At 41.6% G+C, this 16569-nt stretch overlaps 1 protein-coding gene across 1 annotated transcript; it reads left to right on the top strand.

Moving 5' to 3' along the window:
• Window positions 1-233: 233 nt before the first annotated feature.
• On the top strand, window positions 234-10104 carry LOC133157619 (LHFPL tetraspan subfamily member 3 protein-like). The gene is made up of 4 exons (XM_061284292.1): window positions 234-835; window positions 8150-8386; window positions 8720-8746; window positions 9076-10104. Exons 1-3 carry the CDS (start codon window positions 409-411, stop codon window positions 8734-8736), a joined length of 681 nt encoding a protein of 226 aa, XP_061140276.1. The 5' UTR covers window positions 234-408; the 3' UTR covers window positions 8737-8746; window positions 9076-10104.
• The last annotated feature ends 6465 nt before the right edge of the window (window positions 10105-16569 follow it).

Raw genomic sequence — 16569 nt, 5'->3', positions numbered from 1 at the left:
CCAGCATCACAGCTGACCGGCGGAGATGCTGTCGTCAAACCGGAGAATAAAATCCGGTTAAACGACTCGTGCAGGCCTTGTCATTCATAGTTTGATTGGCAAGTACGCATAACTGCATGCCGACGTTGTGGACCGTGTGCCGCAATTCAGCGCGTGTAGGACGTCGCTCAGATTCCAAGGACACCGGCGACGTGCACGTCTGACGACTGCACAGTGGTCGCGACTTCGTCGAGATTCATTGACGGGGACCAGCGCCCGTTTGGACGATGACACGTCACGAGATGATCGCGCCAGACAGATGCTGCGGTGCTGCACTTGCACGGCCATAGATTGGGATCTTCCCTGCCCGCTCGCTCCATGCTCCAGCTTTAGCGCCTCTTCCATTTTTTTTTAGTGTGTGTGCATACAATGATACCCGCCAGCGCCGCAGCAATGTTACCGTCTGCAGAAGCTGCCAAACTGTACCAGACCAATTACGTCCGAAACTCTCGCGTCATCGGACTCCTGTGGGCCATATTCACCATACTGTTCGGCATCGTAAACGTGACCATCTTCTCGCAGCCCTATTGGATCGGCGATGGCGTGGACACGCCGCAGGCCGGCTACTTCGGCCTCTTCCACTACTGCATCGGGGACGGGATCTCCAGGGAGCTAGCCTGCCAGGGTAGCTTCACTGAGTTCGCCGCCATCCCGTCCAGAGCCTTCAAGGCCGCCTCGTTCTTCATCGGGATGTCCATGATGCTGGTGGTCACCTGCATCGGATGCTTCTCGCTCTTCTTCCTTCTCAGCACTTCCACCGTGTACAAGATCTGTGGCTGGATGCACGCTGCGGCAGGTAAGACGCACAGAACGCTCCATAGGACCCCAAAATAAATCCATCACTGTAGATAATAATAATAATGATGGTCAATTATTTGTTTTTACCAATTAGAGATGAAGATCAACTTTTCTAAAAAAAAAAAAAAAAGAAAAATTGCTCTGATTTTGAATCTGCCCTAGAATCACGTCATCACTTCAAAAAGTCAAAGTCAGCTATATTGTCAATCTCTCCACATGTCACAACACACAAAGAGACCGAAATTACGTTTTCTCTATCCCACGGTGACGAGACATATTACACAATAGACATACAAGTAAGTAACACAATATAAAACCAAGAAGGCAAAAATTCTAACAATAAATAGTAAGAGTGATGAATAAATAATAAATAAACAGATAACACAATAAATAAGAGGAGCAAAACGGAGCCAGCAAGCATAGCGCAAAAGTACAGGACGCTACGCAGAACGGGGAAGCGAATCTTGGACTCCTTTCCATGTCTGTGGTACACTGATTCGATGAATTAATTGTTAGTAGGGCTGCCAAAACTGACAAAACCTGTCCAGAATGTCTCTCAGAGTTGTTCTTGCAAATGACACGCTGCCTGGAGGCATTTAAGGACCTTTATACCTCGTTTAACAGATGGAGTGACATATGGATGACAGCTCATCTTGTTGTTGAGGTTTTTTTCCACCAAGTACTCATACTGTACTACAAGAGCTGCATTGTCACATTTATATTTGTAATTGGACGTAATGCGGTGGCCAGGGAATGAACCATTTTCAATTTAGTCTCCTCGGCAGTGCTATCTTCAGTCAACAACGACCTTACTAAAGCTGCTCAATATTTACATTTGCAAATTTTCCATGCAGTTTGAGTGTTGAGTTATTGAGGCAGCCAGCATGAGGTGGTTTTATGTGTGAACAAGTCCATCTCCGCCTGCTGTGTTGGTTGGAATTAAAGCATTACGGCCGTTTTAATGAGCAGGCCACTGCTCCTGCCAAGAGATGACAGAGAAAGCAGAGAGGAGAGAATCTGCCCATGACAAGCTGCTGATGTCTAATGAGCGAGCCTGATTGCTTAGCATTGTCGAGCGGCATTACTCTTGGATGAAACTTAAAATTTCAATGACGTTGCTTTGGACTGGTGAGCAAGATAGCTTGTGGAGGGTTATGATAAAATTGAGTATAATAATGTGCTAAAGTCTTGCACTTGAAGGCTTCTGCTCAAAAACAAAATAATAATAATTAAAAATAATAATAATGGAGTCGCTGGCATAGAGGGAGTACCTGGGTTGTGCTCAGGTAAAAATGTTGAATGTTTGATGTAAATACAGACCACCAAGAAAAATCCGAGTGTGCAGCATGTATGTGTAAAAGGGGAGAAGGAAAAAGAAGTTGAGTGCCCTTGTGTCCATTTGATGGACTGCGGCGGTCTTTGCCTTGGTGCAGCTATTTCTGTCCATGCATCAAAGCTCTCTTACCTTTATCTCCTCCTGCTACGTTCACATAATTTCACCCATCGGTGCATCACTCCCACTCATTTTGACCTCTTTTTGCAATTGTTCTATGTTTGGAAAAAAAATCAGCTTCCTTGCTCTCAAGAAAGCAAAATGTGCTTTCCATTCTCTATATTTGCAGACTCTACAAAATTAAACTACGTCTCATATTAATTTATAGTTCACTTGCCTTTTGTGTAAGACTACATTTTTTATGTATCATGAATATGATATTAGATAAATGCAGATTAAATTGGTTCTTTGTTAATACGTATATGGGGAAAGGAAAATCACAATAATGAGGTGGGGGGGTGAAAAATAAGATAAGGTTATTTTTTTCAAAATCATTCAGTGCTACTCTGAGGTCAATTCATGATAACCTCTTCCAAATTTGCAAACATTTCCTTTTCACAGCCAGAGATGAGTCCCACTTGCAAGAAAGTAGGACATATTGTATGTTTTGTCAAGTCAGCAGAACCCTGTTTTTCGCAATTACTTTTTTTTCCAACCAATCGACTTCTTTGTAGAGCTCCATTTGTCATTTTGCTTTGAGAACTCAATATTCTAAACAGAGAAAACTTGATGGGTACTAAAAAATAAATCTGTAGCATTTTTGCAGACTTGCATGCTAATTTGTGGATACTGTCAGTAAACAAAGAAACAAACAAAAACATTGGCATCAACATGAAAATGATATTGCCAGGCTGTCAAGTCTCATTTAGCCAGTCAAGAGCCACAAGGCATAGAAATGTGTCGTCAAAAAAAAAAAAAAAAAAAAAAACACGTTTGTGGAGTTATGTTCTCTGTTTCCGGGTGAAGTGCATTGAAATCAATTAAGTAAAGCCAAAGGGGGGAAGAAAAAAAACAACAACAACACTTGATTTTAACGAGGAAGCAGATAATAACTGCAGTTTTGGCCCTTATCCAGTCTCCTCTCACTCTCCAGACTGCAAATGAACACTTTCATTTCCAATCAGGCTTGTGAAAGCATCTATAGTGCTTCATTGGAGAAATGTCTTATTGCGTCATTTGCCTTTGTCTTAATTCTGCATTTGGTCCATTCGGACGACGTACAGGGGAGACCTGCGCTTGCATCCTAATTGTACCAGAGATCATTACAGCAACGATTAGTACGTATATTGATCAAATGTGCGTCCATTAAAATGCATGTGGATCTGCTGTACACAATCGCATTGACTCTGATGTAGTTCAAGTAGGACGCTTTATTAGGGGCGCCAGCAAGTTGACCTATTTACTTGGATTGGAGGAGCACCAATTTGGAAAGTCATATAGCGAAGCGATGGCAAGATAGATTCCAGCGTTATGTACATTATAGCGCAATTTGATTCCCGCGTTTCTTAAACAATAGTCTAACATTTTTTGGGGAAGGTTAAGCTAAACCATTAACTTTAATTATAATAATAATTACAACTATGATGAGTTGATTGTTCTGGCTATTTAAAAAAAAAAAAATACAGCGTATAAGATTAAGTAGCAGCAGACACCTTTTATAAATGAAGGTGACGAAAGTATTTCAAATAAAAATGTGCGTCCACAATGAACAGTTGCCCAGAACGACTCATTTTAATAAAAGTGTAAACCAAAAAGGGACTGCGGAATTGTTGCCAGTTGACAGAAGTAGATACCTTTTTAGTTGTACCACATTGTGTGACCATTGTCGCATTAGAAATTGGGACAAGCAGTCAATTGCAGTGCCGCAGCTTCACACAATGATGGTGTTGCGTTTCAAGTCGGACACCCACTGGGACACATTTATGTAATGCACAAAGTGTCTGTTACCATTACAACGTGATGCATTGGGAATTTCACTCTTCACAGGCAGCAAGTGTACTCCGCCGTAGGGGGAATGAGCGAATGCACTTTTAAACTCTCCAAGGTAAATAAAAAAAAACATGAAGATTGAGATTTTTACATATTCAGCAGGCCTTTTACTTTTAGTCCCGTGTTACACAAGAATATGGTTTAGGGGAAAATTCTGCTGCAGTGCGAATCATCAGTATGGAGACGATGTGCGTGCTAAGTTCAGCAGGATTTAGGGAGATTTTGGAAATGAGACTTTCTCACTGGCCCTAATTTATTTTTCTTTTGATATTTTGGTCAATTTAACAGTTGATATATATATATATAACATATAATGTATAGAATTCTAGATTCTATGGCAGTTGAAGCGGAACCGCCAAGCCTATAAGTGTATACACAAAGTTTAAATGATGCTTTTCATTCCTATTTCCCTCGCCAGTGCTTATCCTCAGTGGAGGTCCGCAACCTCTTATGTAAGCTTTGGCTCACTCCTTCTCTGGGCTGGATGTGCTTGCCTCACCTCTGCCACCCCGCTTTATATGCCAATGTGCAATCACTCCCTGTTACCGGGCAGGTTGTTTGGCTCAAAATATTGCAATGATGGACTCGCTAATTTTCAGATGCATTGTGGTTTGCTCAAATTATTAATATTGCATGACAGGCTTGGCTTATTTAACAATGACATCTGTCGTTGTGTCAAAACCGCATGACTCAATCTATGCATTCCTTGTTGCTTCTCTATTAGATGCAGATTTTATTTTTTGTCACCTAATGAGTCACTCATGCAATATAATTGCAACATCCGCCATCACTGCAGCCCATTAGGATGAAGTGGATTCAGGTTTTTTGGTAGAAAACGTTGCAGGGTGGTTCTCTCGAGATTAATGCAACTCTTTTCAGGCAATCTACTAGCATTGACACACTTTTAGTCTGGCTATATACAGTATCTCAGCCTCTTTGATTTGAATGCAATTAAAGCATATCATGGAGCTACGCCACTTTGGAGCCTGATAAGAGTCATAACTGTCCAGCATGAAGAGCAGCCCACACTTCATTAGAGCTTGGGAAAGATTGGATTCATCTGTCTTATTCTCTGCACTCATTATTTCAATACATGCTTCTGGCTGGAATGACTCCATCCTGGTTTTAATCATTTTCTGATACACATCCACATAGGAGTATAGATTCCTCGAGTACATAATCTGAAAAGGTCATCTGAATTTTACATTTGGGGCATCGTCTCTCGGGTTAGGGTTAGGCAGACTGGCCTACGGAAGCTTTTTCTGTGCACTGTTTTTCTTTTTGGCAGATGGAGTGAATCTTGTCAAATCCCATCCTTAAAGTGCACCACAACGTTTACAAACGATGCTCAGAGTTCACAGGTCGATGGGATTTTTTTTTTGCGTTAAGGATGGGATTTTTGTGCAAATGAGCCAATGTGCTGCAGTACCATCTGCCGTTCTGCTGTCAGACTCTCGTGCGGCGCCGTTTGAGTGTCATCTGCCCTGGCTACAGCCTCTTACGTAAGATGCTGTTAGCTTCAGCACAATTTCTCAACGTCGTTTTCCACTCGCATGATCCCAGTGTTTGCGACGTGGCAGGGGAGGTGTGTGTGTGTGCTAACGAGAGACGTGAAGAAGAGCTTAAAATAGCGCTGCCAAAGGCTGCTCCTGCATACGGTGGCCAGCGCTGTTGATGTTTGGTGTTTGCCAGCGGCTGCTTTCAGACAGACCGACAGAGAGTCGGACAGGGGTGCAACGTCTCACCCTCCCTCACTCCCTTGGAGTGAAGCGACTCAAGCGAGAAGGGTAGCATGAGGCCATCAGCTCAGTCTTCATTCTGTCAACTGTAAGGTTTCTGGCTGCTGACAAAGTGGGAAGCTGAATGTGAGATCCCACAGATGGGGAAAAGAAAATTTAATATTGATCTTATTGACTGTCGGATTTTAAAACAAGTCAAGGAAAAACCAAAAGGCGACTTTCGTTTGCAATGTACCCAAATTCAAAACTATCATATAATCTGCCATGTTCAAATTGGATCACTTTTACCCAAGGTTGGTTTAATGTTTTGATTTAGCTCGTCACGGTTTGAACTGACCATAACGGATTTAATATACATATGTATTCTTATAGTCTATTGAGCCATTTGTGAATTAAAGCACTACTGTGACTTTAGTCTTTGTTATGTAAGAGGATTCTGCACTTCTGGAATGAGCGTGCTTTTGTGTTTGGGGATGAGTTGACTCCAGGCTTAGATTTTGATTTAAAAACAACAACAGCGTGTTTGATGGCACGAAAGTCACTTGTGCTTCTGCTCTTGCCACTCGTCTGCATCTGAGATCACCTGACGTCTGCCTCCATGCCGACACCAGGCATGTGCACTGCAAGTAGAGCAAACTCGCCATGATACGTATTTCACAGCTTTCTTTTCCACTTGGTCCCGTGATGCTATCACTGCATGACAAGCTACTATTCTTCTTCCTCTGCCTCTGCTCTATCCTTTTGGGTCATGTAAAATTCATGATGGCGCTGAAGGCATGCAGAAGACACCCAGAAGGATCTGCCACAACTCTTGTTACGACTAGTAAAAATAACATGAGGCTGACAGAAATGTAACATTGACTTGCCTCTTTTTTTTTTTTTTTTTGGATGTGGATATATAACATACTGTACAACAAATACCTGCTATCAGGATATTGTACATACATATGGGTAAAAGAACCAGAGACCCGCGACAGGCTGCACTTGTGTATAAAACGGCCAGATCTCTGCAGTCACAATCCGTGTTTGTCAACACTTGGGCCAGAGGCGGAATCGTGCACAGGATTCTAGAAGATGTTTGGCAGGCTGCGATACAGTCAAGTGACCAACGCGGGTCCAAGTTAGCTCCGACTTCAGTCTTGCATGAATGCAAAGGTCTTGATGTCTGGCATCACCTGGGGGCATTTGCTTGTTCATTCGCTAAACATAGCTCCAGCCAAACGTTCCGCTGGTCTTGCGTTCGCCAGAGTTTGCTCCCTCATTTTAAGGATTCAAAGGGAGTGAAAATGGTGTGTTCGTGCCTCTCGGTGACTTTGCAGGGCGCTCGCTGTCCACCTGAATCAGAGCCAGTGTGTGAGTTTTTGCTCTGTGAACTAGCGGGCCTACATGAATGGGTTCTGACAGTTGGAGCCATGGGGGAGCGAGAGGAGGGATGTTCTGCTCTTTTGAATTTGTCTCCTGCGTGCATTGCTGTGTCATTCCCTTTGTACTCATCGAACCATCTTGAAATGTCCCCACTTGTCTGCATTTGTGATTATATGCATTTGGAGTTTTTTTTACAATTTTTTTGCAGGACAGCAATATTTTGAGCAAGTTTAGTGAACAAATGTTCTTTTCTTCAAGCCATCCCATTCTTGATGTATTTCTTCTACACTACCTTTGGGTCAAAGCAGTGTGTGTGTGCGTGTTTAAATGCAAATGCTGAATGTGAAGCGCTATTTATTTAAAATGGCCAGAGATGAGCGAGCCACTGTGAAGAAAATAGCTGGAATACAGTTATGGATTACAAAATTTACATTTAAAAGGGGAACATGTATAAGAAGGGAAACAAGTGCTAAAGATGCAATTTTAATGTAACGAAGCTTGGTAATGTTAAAGGCTGGTGCATTCTTCCCACACCCCCAAACACTCAGCGATATGAAAGTAAGAGCCATGGGAATAACTGAGTGAATTTTTTTGTTGTTTTATTAATGTGCAAATGTGGCACAGTCAGCTTCTTCAGATGTTTTTTTTTCTGCAAAGTGGGGGAGTTGAATCCTAAGGCCAATATTTATATATTTTTAAAGTATTCTGTTCAATTAAAAAAAGGGGGGGGCTTTGGTCTTAAGTATCATTCGATCAATTTATTGGTTTTACTTTACTCAACAAACTTGATACGTAGTTGGTATAGTTGCAGTGAACTTTAACTCTGTAGGAAGAGCAGTTTGGTAGTAAACAATTAACTATGAATAAAAAAATGCCGTCCTTACAGGTGTGTGTCTGGTACTGGGCTGCATGATCTACCCTGATGGCTGGGACAGCGATGAAGTGCGACGGATGTGCGGGGAGCAGACGGACAAATACAGCCTGGGGGCCTGCTCCATGCGCTGGGCCTACATCCTCGCCATCATGGGCATCCTGGATGCGCTCATCCTCTCCTTCCTGGCTTTTGTCCTCGGAAATCGACAGGACGGCCTCATGACCGAGGAGTTGCTGGCTGAGAGCAAGGGTAAAACGTGATGTCGTAACCTAATGATGTTTTCTAAACCTAGCAGCCAGCACAAAGAAACGTAATTTCGATTTCTTTGTGTGTCTTGGCATGAAGGAATTGACAATAAAGCTGACTCTGACTCTGAAAATAGGTTGTTGAGATGTTTAGCACAGATTAGTTCAGCTTTGGCGCCCTCTGTTGGTAGATATGAGCATTACAAGCAGTCAATGTGAATGACGCTTGTTTTTCACGTCTGAACGTGGGTGTCTATTATTAGCATGACCTTGAGAACGTGCCGATACGTTTTAATTAATATTATTTCCCTGTTTCTAATTTTTTTTTTTTTTTCAGAGGGAGGCAATGCTTAGCAACATTTCAGTGAGTAATTTTACACGTGGATACAAATATAACCATGTTATGTAATCAAACACTATGGGACTTGATGTTCTAGTCTCTTACAGACATATTGTGGACTATATGACAAGTAAAATAATTATTTAATTTTGATTTGGTTCTGTGATTTCTTTTTGTGTGAAACGTCAGGCAGTTTGTGTACCACAGTTTTAAAGTTTGCATTGTTAGTGAATGTTGAGTCTAACATCAAACAGCTAGTTCAAATCTCTTTAAAATAGGAGATAAGTATGCTATGAAATATCACATTTTGGGTGACATCCTGGGTGATTACTTTTGATTTGTCATACTTCCAGGCTCCTGTGGTCCACAGAGAACCATCCCTTCAACATCACACGACAGGATGGAGGAGGAGCGGAAACCAGCTACTTTCCATCAACTTTCCAAAAGCCCTCAGCCATTGTCCCCTCCTGTTTGCTTGCAGCCCCCTTACGTCATCCTCCAGCATTTAGACCAAGCCGGTGTAATACACATTCAACCCAGAGCAACCCCATTTGCATAGACGGACGAACTGTGGCAAGGGTGCAGACTGTTATGAAATGACAGGTGTGGACTGAGCACAACCTGCAAAAACATACAACAAATCCATTGCACACATGCTTACTGTACCTAACGACTCATTTACTATACTCTATGTCAGGGGTGGGCAAACTTTTTGACTCGCGGGCCGAACTGGGTTCTAAATTTGGACCGGAGGGCCGGACCAGGAGCAGATGGTATAGGCGTTGTGTGAAGTCATATAAGCGACCTGTAAAGGTCATTGCATAAAAGATCTTGGCCTTTAGTAGGTAGTAAAGCATGGATATTCCAAACAAGTTTTTTGAAAACAAATGCATTTATTAACAGCATTAAAAAAAAAAAAAATTCACTAAAAAACTGCTATCAGTGATTCTCATAAAATACGACACTGTTATTATGAATAACAATCTCCATCACTTCAGTGCCTGCAGGTCAGATTAATGAAAGATGTTTATCTTATGGGATCACATCAAACGGCAAACATTCTGACCAAATATATCATCTTGAAGAATCGGTGAAAGCATACACTCAAATAAAGTAATCAACGGTGAGGGGTATCTGAAAATCAGAGCAGAGTTTTAACTCGCAAACACCTGGTAACAGAGGTGAGGAAACGGGAAACACTTAAGAACTTTACAGGTTAAGATTAGTCGCAAATAGGTGGTGCATCAATGTCCTTGAGCATCCTGCATTGTTTGAAAATGAGAATGGTCGCTAGTTTCAATCCCTGCTATGTGTACAAATCATATTCAAAATGCATTTTTTTACAATAAACTTGAGAGCTTCCCGTTCATTTTCAGTGGGAACAGTGTTGTTGGTGTCCCTTTTTTGCTAGTGCGTCATAGTCTGGAGTAAAATTTGTTGTGGCAATTCTTAGGCGAGATCCGAGGTGTTGGTCCGTTTACCTTGATCTGTGACGGGTTGATGTTGATGTGGCTGAACGTCACGTCGCGTACGTCGAGCCAAATCGGCCACTCTTTTTTAAACACTCGGCACTCACTTCTTTTTTTCGGGCCACTCATTTTAATGGAAGGATTCCAGGGGAAGGTTTGTGGGTGGCTTTAGCGCAAAACTGCATCTGAAAGCTCAGCGCGCGAATTATAAGAATGCTGTCGTCAAAGCCCACGCTCTAAATTCGGGACTGATACGAATAGAGCGAGAGTGCGCCAAGTCCGTACTACTGAGTACGTACACGCACTTGTGAGTGTGCACCGAGCTTTCTGACACGGCTTCCGGTAGTAAATGCGCAGGCGAGCGCTGCGCCATCTACTGGGAAAACGCAGTCATTGCAGGCAAAATGACCAAAAAAAAAAAAGTTTAATAATACAATTTGTTCAGGGTTGGCGGGCCGGATTAAACGGTCCCGTGGGCCGGATGTGGCCCGCGGGCCGTAGTTTGCCCACCCCTGCTCTATGTTAACGACGATATACGTTCCACTGTCAACATCTGCGTCACAATTTATCAAGACGTGAGCAGAATCAATGTACAGTTGATCCTTTTTGATGTAAAGGTTTGACAATGACACACAAAAAAAAATTATTTGCATCATTTGTTTGTCTTTCTCTGTTCACATTTGAAAAAACAAATATTCAATGTAGATGTAATTATGTACAGAAAACTGAAAATGCTATAGGACTCAATTCCCTCTTATGCCCATCTAGCTAACTTTGCACAGTGCTTCAGCTCTGTTGTTTTTAGTATTTAACTCTCATATCTACACACTGTGATGGGGATGATAGATAAGCGGGACGTTGAGCTGCCGTGTGAATGTATGACCGTATGATGGTGTGAATGTGTCACATTTTGTGTTTAGTACTCACACACATGCACACAATTTTCCAGTTGTATCTATTTTAATGTGTCTTTAGCTGTGTGGAACTTTTTCTCTTTGACTCCCCCCCCCATGAGCTAACTAGTAAGTGCAAACAGGGTAACAGGATGCAGTGTCATCTAATGGTGTCGCTTATGCGTAAAGGTCGAGATGAAATGGATTTAGCTTCACCTGTCTCGTGTAAATAGGTATAGACAAAACCCCATTGGGGGTAACTCACAGCAATTTAAGAGATTCCTTTAATTACTGTATATCAAAACGTAATAAAGATTTTCACTCTAACACGCTTGTCTTTTTATTTGGGCCTGAATATGCATACATTTTGTCTTAGACAATCACACAATACCCAAATCCGGACAAGAATTTAGTGGTGATTATAAAGGAAAATAACTTGTCAGGGACTTGGTTTGGACCAGAGCAAATCACCACCAACTGCTGCTCAGTCAGCCATGTCATGTTAAAAAAAAAAAAGAGGCATAGTTAGTCCAAGGGTTATGGGGTTGATTCATTGCAGTGAAAGCAATAAAGCTTGTGAATGGTTTCTGGCTGGTTGCTTGTGTGAGCTTCATTGGCATCATGGGAGTCATCCTATGTCCTAGCCATTCTGTATTTTCTATAACCAGTACCACCTAATTAATATTCCATAAACACCATTTTAACCAGAATAGTATGTTTAGACTGATGGCGCATAGAGAGCGGTGGGATAAAGTAAAATGTGATTGATCCGCTCAATTAATATTCCATAAACACAAATTTAATCTGAGTACTGTGGCACATAGAACTGTGTGGTATTATTTTTGCCTTGAATTTTGGGCTGCCGCACGTTCCGTCCGAGGCTCGCTGGTTCCCCGGTCGGCCCCGAATGGCGAAAATTCGGCCTCTCCTTCACGGAGGTCGGTGAGAATCTCAGAATATTTTCTAAGTGCGAGCGTGGGCTGCCGCACGTTGCGTCCGAGGCGCGCTGGTTCCCCGGTGTAGCGTATAGGTGTGACACAAGCTACAAAAAGTTGCAGTTTATGGGTGCCAAACAACAGCAGTCAATGGCCATCTACCGCCAGCGCCAACGCTACGCTATGCAGAAATGAACCTTTGAATGAATAAAGCATTCTCCTGGTGCCTGGCGTGCGACCGGGCGAAGCTGACTGCGCTGTGACGCCTGTGACTGAAGACAGTCTGCGGCGTGTCGGAGTGTGCCTCGCCATTGATGAGGGCACGTTAACATTCTTCAATGCAACACCAGGGGGCGCTTTTGATTCGTTGCTTGATTATGACTACAAGTTTACTGACCTGGTTTACCCTGCCTGGTGTGTGTCCAAAACTCAGCTGGCCAACTGCAATCTATTTGATCCCTAATTGGTAGTTTCCATAATCATCTTTAATATATTAATAATCCACTATTAAGTGATTGTTTTAGAATTGAAATCTGAAATCTGTGGTTTTTACTGTTTGTATAACATTCCAAGTGTTGGTATAGTAAAGCGGGCATTCTATTCTTTTTTTCCATATTTTTCAGGTTTATTCAAACCAATAATCTTGAGATTTACTTAATATTTAACTGGTCATGTAAAGATTTATGATTAAGGTTTACATAATTAGACTTGACAAAACTCAGGGAACAAATTTGCCATGTGCCCTTTAGAGGAGAGCGAAGAGACGGGGTCTACCTTATTGTAGTGGTATCACAATCTTACACTTTTGCATTCTAAGATTAAATATTATTCTAGTAAGCATGAAAGGAATCAACGTCATGTGATCTGTCTTTCAGAATTCATCCTGTTTTTCTGCAGAAATAAAGGAATACAATTTTCAGTCACTAAGCCACAGTGAGTTGCTAGTCTTTTTATGTATATATGATTACATACACACGTGTATATGAATATAAAGTCTTTTTTTAACAATGCTGGTGCGCTTTTAGTCGCGAGTCTGTCAAAATGTCATGTTTGTGTGCGAACCTCATGTTTCTTTACCTCTATGTTGACATGATTCATGGAGTCTGTTCGTTGGGAGAGAAAACAAAAAGCTGAGCAAATTCGAGGAGCAGGGGCATGCAGAGTCTTGGCACACAGGGCCGTCATGCCTTGTGGCTACATCATGCGTTGGCATGGCAACAGCTGGTGAGCTCAGGTGAGCGGGGATCTTTACGTGTGAGTCACCTGGCAGGCTTGGTTTGGTACAGCCACTGCGAATGTGAGACGAGTTTAGCGACAGGTCGTATAGTTGCCCCCAACGCCCCCTCGTTCGTGTTTACTTTGCGCTCACCTCGTGACTCCAGCAGTGATGCTCTTGATCCAAAGTTTGTGTTTGCACTTTTTCAATTCTAAAGGCAAGTATCACATGCCTTTGTGCCTCTCCAAACAAGGTGCTTACTCTTCCAAGTCTCCTAAGTTTAGCAAACATTTATTCAGCGATTTTCAGTCTTCTTCAAACAGCATGTCTGATAATCTGCTGTACTTGACACTTCCTACAATGATACAGTGATTCTTCGTGGAGCATGTGAGTGGGGGGTGGTGGTATCTGATAGTCAAGAGGCGACTTGGAGTCTGAATCTTTGTCAAGGACATGCTCATCGAACAGCTTCTCTCACGCTTGGTGAAGATGAGATGTGATGTATAACCTACACCCCAGCCCCCAACATCCCCTGCCGCTTTTCTGATAGCTGCTTTGGCCTCAAGGTGCACGTCAGCATACGCCTGGCTGCGAGACCTCAAATGTCCTGCCTCGTGTGTGTCCTTAAGACAGCCAGATTTTGCCCTATTACTTTTAAGCAAACACATCAGTCGTTTCAAAATGAGGCTATCATGAGTGTTTAGTACGTTTGCCTTGGGATCGTACCTCGTGTACAAAGTTTTTAGCTGAATTCATAAACGCCAGTTGAGTTATGAAAGGCATTTACACCTTTTTTTTGTTTTGTTTTATCCTTGCTGACACATTTCTTACAGTGTTTCCAATACGGAAGTCTGGGTTTAAAAAATGATAGTAATCAAAGCACTGTCTGATGGAGCTACGACGGCGTTTAAACAGCGTTACGATTTCACGAATTTTTAAAATGCCTTTCACACCAAAAAATACAATCATAATCATTGTTTTTATACTTATAAGCTACAATATAGCTCCACTTAGTAGTAATTAGCACCACATCACCACAAGCATAAGCTAGCAACCAGTTAGCAAACAACCTTCAGAGTTGCTGAGGTACAATGGGATGAAATAAATTAGTCTATTTTGCACACTAAATAAAAAGAGTCATTGTCATAGTTGTCATAGTGAGAAGCCAGAATATTTTTTTTACTCAGTAATTAGCACCACATAAGCGTAAGCTAGCAACTAGTTAGCAAACTTAACCTTCAGCTTTCCAGAGGTGAAATAGGATTAAATAAACCAGTTCATGACAAGAGTGAACGCTGAGCTTGACTCAACCAGAAGTTGACACATTTTTCTGTGACGTTGGTTGGACAGACAGATTTATTGAAGAATAGCAAGTCAACGCCTTAATGAGAGTCAGTGAGTAGATTTGAGCATCATTTTGCATAATTACAGACTATTAACCCTACTCATTGAAATAAGATGAGTTCAGGGTGTACTCCGCCTCTTACCCAAAGTCAGTTTATGGATATGCCGACGCTCCTATGAGGATAAGTATTCTAGAAAATGGAGGGATTTGCATTTTGCGTGAAAGGGATAATGTGCTTTAGCCACGGCATCAGACATCCACCACCTACAACATGCAATGTTGCAATCTTGTGAAGTGCTAACCAGGCTATAATGAGGTACAAAGAGGCCAAAATGAAAAGGCAATTACCGTAATTTTCGGACTATAAATCGCACCGGAGTATAAGTCGCACCAGCCATAAAATGCCCAAAAATGTGAAAAAAAACATATATAAGTCGCTCCGGAGTATAAGTCGCATTTTGGGGGACAGTTTATTCAACAAAATCCAACACCAAGAACAGACATGAACGAGCAACAACAGGCTAAATGTTACGGTATGCTAACGTGACAAACACAAACGAGGAGCTGAGAACGGGCCTGACGTAACATTCAGTTGTTTAAAAAAACTATTACCTAAATAACACGTTTATAAAACCATCTGTGTCACTCCAATTCATTAAATCCATCGATCGTCCTTTGTCAACAAACCCTTGTGCCGCGCCGCAGTTCAAATTATTCCACAGGCCCATACAACGATATATAAACTATATTTTAAATAACTATCACATAAACAACAATATTATCAAACCATTTGTGTCACTCCAAATCATTAAATCCATCGATCAAATTTCTCGTCCTTTATGTCATCCTGGTGACAGAGGACATGTCCAGAGGATATGGCGCTTTAAAGTGTTACTTTTTTCTCTCTATTTTTCATGTTTTGAATATGTTCAAGATAAAGATATCAAAGCATGTGACGTGATCAACTATACTAAAAATAACATGTAAAGTGGTCAATTATACTTGTAAGTAAGTGATGTGTTAATGATCAAGTAAAAATTTGTGAAAAAAAACATATATAAGTTGCTCCTGAGTATAAGTCGCCCCCCACCCAAACTATGAAAAAAAAAACGCGACTTATAGTCTGAAAATTACGGTACGTCAAAATATTTCGCGACACTTAACAGCAATAAATACTTCCTCCTAGACCACGTGCTATGTTGCTGTTTGGGCGGAAAGGCTTATCAGATTCTGATAGTTTTGCTGTATTTGCTTTAGCAATAAAGTTACAAATTAAGTTTACATTTTTCATTCTTTGTAATGACAATGGGATTTGAAGTACGCTCATTTAAACAATGTTCTGAGCTTTTCACCTCCTACTCGTTGCTTTTCTTGGATCCATTTTAAATTGTCATGGTTCTCGATTTTCCTCTCACGCACCTTTTCTTTGTCTCCTCCGAGATTTTCCGATGTGACTAATTTACACAGTTCAAATTCGAGCTGTTAGAGAAATGTGAAAAATGTCTTGCAAGTCCATTTATAGCTGAGTGGTCACAGCTGAATACACTCTGCATCCATTTTCCTTGGATGCTGACAATCATTTACATGTTTCTTCCACCTAAGTGTGTCTATAAAAGCCAGAGTTGACAAATGCAATGACATTTAAAAAAAAAAAAATCAAAGTTCAAGACTACATTATAAGTGTGTAGGTGGCGTATTACACATTAAAGTTCTGGAAAAATCCAAAAGGCATTGTGTTAAAATATTCAACTTCACATTGCTCTTATGCTAAACAGCCAAGTACAAAGTGAAGCTCCATTAATTTCATTATTACTGAGAGAGGACGGTAAAGGAACAGGTACAGATTTTATCCTGGACCTTGAGGGCTGGAAAGAACAACGGGGTCATTGGAAACATAGCGGTAGTTGACTTTTGTGCATTTGGTGTGCAAAAACATCTCCTTGTGACTGACAGGTGATCAGTACACGGTGTTGTTTGTCTATGGAGGGA

Source organism: Syngnathus typhle, linkage group LG7, assembly GCF_033458585.1.
Source record: "Syngnathus typhle isolate RoL2023-S1 ecotype Sweden linkage group LG7, RoL_Styp_1.0, whole genome shotgun sequence".
In the NCBI taxonomy this organism is placed as follows: domain Eukaryota; kingdom Metazoa; phylum Chordata; class Actinopteri; order Syngnathiformes; family Syngnathidae; genus Syngnathus; species Syngnathus typhle.
The sequence above is the reverse complement of the archived record's forward strand: the minus strand, read 5'-3'. Positions and strand labels throughout refer to the sequence as shown.